Consider the following 4,324-nt stretch of genomic DNA (forward strand, 5'->3'; position numbering starts at 1 on the left):
CGTCTCAGCTTGGCGCGCGCGCTAAGCCCGACGCGTGCGCCCAGTCAAACCACACGCGGCGCTACCGGGCAGCGCTTCGCGTCTGCGTTTCCGAAGCGTCCGCCCAACGTAGCCAGACGCGCTTGAGAAACAAAAGCAAAGCTGAAATAGGACTCGCGCGTTAAATAATAGATGCATGCCGTAATATTTAATTTCATTAATATTAAGCACCATTTTTATTACAGCAATTCTAATTAAGCTCAATATTTCTTATTTTCATCCTTTTTAGTCCGTACGCCTCATCCACCTTTAGGTATGCCATTGGCATCACCATCTCCCGCGCCAAAACGCTGGCCGCTACAGATCAGAAGTTGCGTTGCTGCTGTTATTGCCGATAGTGTCAATTTATTACCTTTGTCTCTCGGAATAATATATTACTTTTAACAAAGCTCTGTGACGCGGACAAAATGGAGCGCGAGCTGGACGTGCTTCTTTTGCGCAAGAGGCTCGTGCTCTTGCAGCTGCTAGTTAAGAAAAGAGCACGAGTAGAGCGTAAATGGTGGGTTCGCCCAATCTTCGAGAAGCGAAGAGAAGAAGGACTTTACCATACTGCGGTAAGCTCCTCTCACGTGACTTATGTGCATTCGCATGCATAACACTTTGTGATTTCTTCACTTCAGATGAAACGTATGAGAGACGGCGACGTCGACTTCTTTGTGAGGTTTTACCGCATGACTCCTCCGACTTTTGATGAACTGCACGACATGGTGAAGGAGGACCTGACACGGCAGTTCTTCATTCGTGAGCCGCTTCCATCGGAAGAACGCCTTGCGATTGCCCTGAGGTATCGTATTTTCAGAAGCTGCCTCTATTGATTACATGTGGGTCAGATATTCCCGTCTAGGGTGATAGCCATTTCTTTGAGTCTGCCTGCGCGTAATGTGTGAAAAATATGGCAATGAAAAATTCCCATTCCCATCACATAGCCCTTCCAACGAACGACAGCTAGCGACGAAGGTTACAAACAGTCAGCCAAACTTGCGTAGACTGGTCGTGTGAAGTAAGATGCATCAATGAAGTGAGCAAAGGTTGCACTCTGTATTTCATTCTGTTCTATTGCAGCTACCTATCATCTGGCCAACAGATCAAGGACGTGGCCCTGCTATACAGGGTTGGGCTGGAAACAGCGCGACAGGCAGTCCATGTCACGTGCCGGGCCCTGTGGGAGGGGCTGCACCAACCATTCATGAAGGTATGTTCTACTAACTTGATGTGATATGTTTCAGATTACTTTGTAAACAGGAAAAAATTAAAACATGGTTATGCTTGAAGCGAAAAAAGTCAGCAATGTAACTCTATTGATAAAAATTTGTAGTCATTTATAAAAATGCAAACAGGTGGGTTTATCAACCTACAAAGAAAACTAACAAATCTACTACAGATCGCAACCATGCTAACACGAACAAAACTTTGAGAAAGTTGCAATTCATACATTATTGTTACCACAATTACTCAGTCGGAAAGGATACTTGGTGAGAGATCCGACAATAGCCTCGAGAAAAACCTTAGTACGTCATATCTGCATCAGTGCTTCGAGTGCGGGACCTCCTCCTCCAATTTCGGCAGGGGGTAGGAGACCCTCCCGTTGTACCCGAGGTTACTCTGTCTTAGTCCTGTGCTTGAGGAACAGAGTCCTGGTAAATTGTAAGAATACATAGCTGTAGATGTGTCGGTTTAATGTTTTCGAAAAAGAACAAATAGAGCCCCCACCCCCCCTCCCCCCAAAAAAGCGTTACTTTTTAACTTTTTTTTAGCAGCATTGTGTTTCAAAGTTTGTTTGGGGGGTTGCGGGAGGGACTACAGTTGGGGAGGTACAAATGCTGAAAGCATGTGTGTTTGTGCACCGAATGTTCTGCCAGAGCACCAGCGCCACGGCGTTCATTTTCGTTGCCTGCGGCGCCGCTATCGTAGTCGCTCTTCTATTAACATGCACAGATAAGCAAGCGCCTAGACATTGCATACCCTCGCAGGCGTACATCATCTGTACATACAAGTGCGTGCATCCACAATATGGATGAAGAGGTTCGTCTCAAGGGTGCTTTTGCTAAACAGTTTCTCAGAAACCACTGCAAGAGACGGCGGTAGTTTTTTTTCTTTTCTTTTTCGATTGCTTTACACAACGAGAGTAGGCAATTTAGAACTTTGCCCGTCTTTTGTCCGAACCTGTCATGACGTTTCCCTTCCTTTGCAACTTTGGCACATGGTTCTGTTTACTGTTGCTTGCCATTTTTATTTTTTAGTCATTTTCAATATGTGTGCTTTCTCACAAAACGATAGAAGGGATTTTTTAATGAGCTGTTTATGCCCACAGATTTATTAATCCAAGGAATAATAGCAGAAAAAAAAGAAATAAAGATGCTTGCTTTAGTGACTATGAAGCACCGTAGTCAACATGTGCAACAGTGGCAAGCAAGCTGCCATGCCGCGCAACTTGTGAGCTATACATACTGGGCGAAAATACAGCGGGCCTCAGCGGGTACGTGAAAATTAGCATCGGGCCGGGCCGGCTGTCTAAAAGAGCTAGCGAACCGCTGGGCGGGGCTGGGCTTAAGTGACATGAACAGCCTGTACCTGTGCTCGAGCTAGGAGAGACCCCCCCCCCCCCCCCCACCTCCCCCCAGACTGGAGGGGGACTTTAAGCCCTCTCTCCATGTGAAAGAAAGGAACAAAATGGACATGAACAGGATGAGACGTCTTTCTAGGTGCTTAATTTTCCCCAGAATGTAAGCACTTCATTTCAGCAAGCATACTTTCATAAGAATCGATAGATTGGGTTGCTACATTCCATGATAAAATGAAGTGCCGAAAACACATTAAACAAGAATGTTTCGCAACTTGATTTTGTCCTTGTAACTTGCTTTTATCCCTGTTTAAAATTTAGTGACCTTTATTGTGTGAAGCATGCTTCTTCTTTATCACATACCCTCTTCCAACATGTTTCTCTACTCCAGCCTTTATTGGAATATGTCAACAATCGCTCTTTTTGATCTTGGCTGTGGGAACCTTCGCATTTTTGTATGGCCACTTGTCACACTTCATAGGGCATGTTAGGCTCCACTAATGGCTTCTCTTTCTAGCCTCCTACTGAGGCTGAGTGGGTGGAGATCGCGGAGGGGTTCAGGCGGAGGTGGCAGTTCCCCAACTGCCTAGGAGCTGTCGATGGCAAGCACGTCGCAATCACCTGTCCCAAGGACTCTGGCAGCGTTTTCTACAATTACAAGGTGTGTATCACATGAACAAGATGTCTAAATAAATCATGTTGTACAAATTAGAGAAAGTGGTAAGGAAAAGACAAACTATGAAGTGTGAGAAAAAGACACAGGGGGGTTACAGCTGAGCGTCATTTTTGAAGAAGGGTAACATTCCAGCATCAGTTCTTGAGAAGTCTGTGGAACCTCTCAACTCACTCTTTCTTGAATGCGTGGGTAACATTGAAAAAATAAGGAAGACTATCGTCACTATCCTGAAGGATGATATAAATTGCCTGGCGAGACAGTGAACCAAACAAGGATAATGTTAAGTTTAAAGCTTCCCCCTAAAGATCACAAACCAGGGTCGCTAATCTCGTCAAGCACAACTTTGTGCCCAAAGTTTGCGGAACGCGCTAATTGGACTCGCGCGACGCTGACGTCACGCCGAGCAAGGTGTCAATCATTCGAATGCTCATTTCTTTGAGAGAGGCAGAATGTAGCGAAGTTCATCGAGTCGCGCGTGAGGGGCGCGAGGGGCCCGCTGATTGAACGGCTTCGCCGATGACGTAGCGCCCGTTTGTCCCTACATCCCTACACCAAGCTAAAATTAATGCTTTGCAGATTGTCCCTTGGCGACCGGCTGACGCTCCAAATCCCTCCAAAGTTTGTGTTCAAAAAAAAACCTCGTTTGTCGAAGTTGTCGCTGACGTCAAAGTGACGTTTCCGAACTTTGCGAGAGCCGTGGTTTGAGCTCGAGATCTTCGCTTCGGATCGAGGCGAAGTTTGTCAACATGGCGGTGCCGTACGCTGCGGCTGAGCTTATCTTCCGCCATCGTCGGCGTCGCTACCGAGACCACCGGGGACGCCTTTCAACTTTCCGACGACGACTTTCGGCCACAGTACCGGCTATCGAAAGCCATAGTGCGTTGACTCTGCGACGAGCTTCGTTCAGCGCCCGGACTTCGAGGCGGCCGACAATCGCGTCTACCATGACCGTGGAACCACAAGTTCTCTGCGCGCTCCGGTTCTTCGGAACCGGTAGCTTTCAAGGCATGGTGGCGACTGACGAGCACCTGTCAGTCTCCCACATGACT

At 47.0% G+C, this 4,324-nt stretch overlaps 1 protein-coding gene across 1 annotated transcript; it reads left to right on the forward strand.

Annotated features, from left to right (window-relative positions):
• The first annotated feature begins 446 nt into the window (after positions 1-446).
• On the forward strand, positions 447-3,275 carry LOC120838033 (protein ANTAGONIST OF LIKE HETEROCHROMATIN PROTEIN 1-like). Its single transcript, XM_040500036.2, has 4 exons — positions 447-593; positions 660-823; positions 1,102-1,231; positions 3,117-3,275. Exons 1-4 carry the CDS (start codon positions 447-449, stop codon positions 3,273-3,275), a joined length of 600 nt encoding a protein of 199 aa, XP_040355970.2.
• The last annotated feature ends 1,049 nt before the right edge of the window (positions 3,276-4,324 follow it).

Source organism: Ixodes scapularis, unplaced genomic scaffold (assembly GCF_016920785.2).
Source record: "Ixodes scapularis isolate PalLabHiFi unplaced genomic scaffold, ASM1692078v2 PGA_scaffold1__304_contigs__length_218370807, whole genome shotgun sequence".
NCBI lineage: Eukaryota > Metazoa > Arthropoda > Arachnida > Ixodida > Ixodidae > Ixodes > Ixodes scapularis.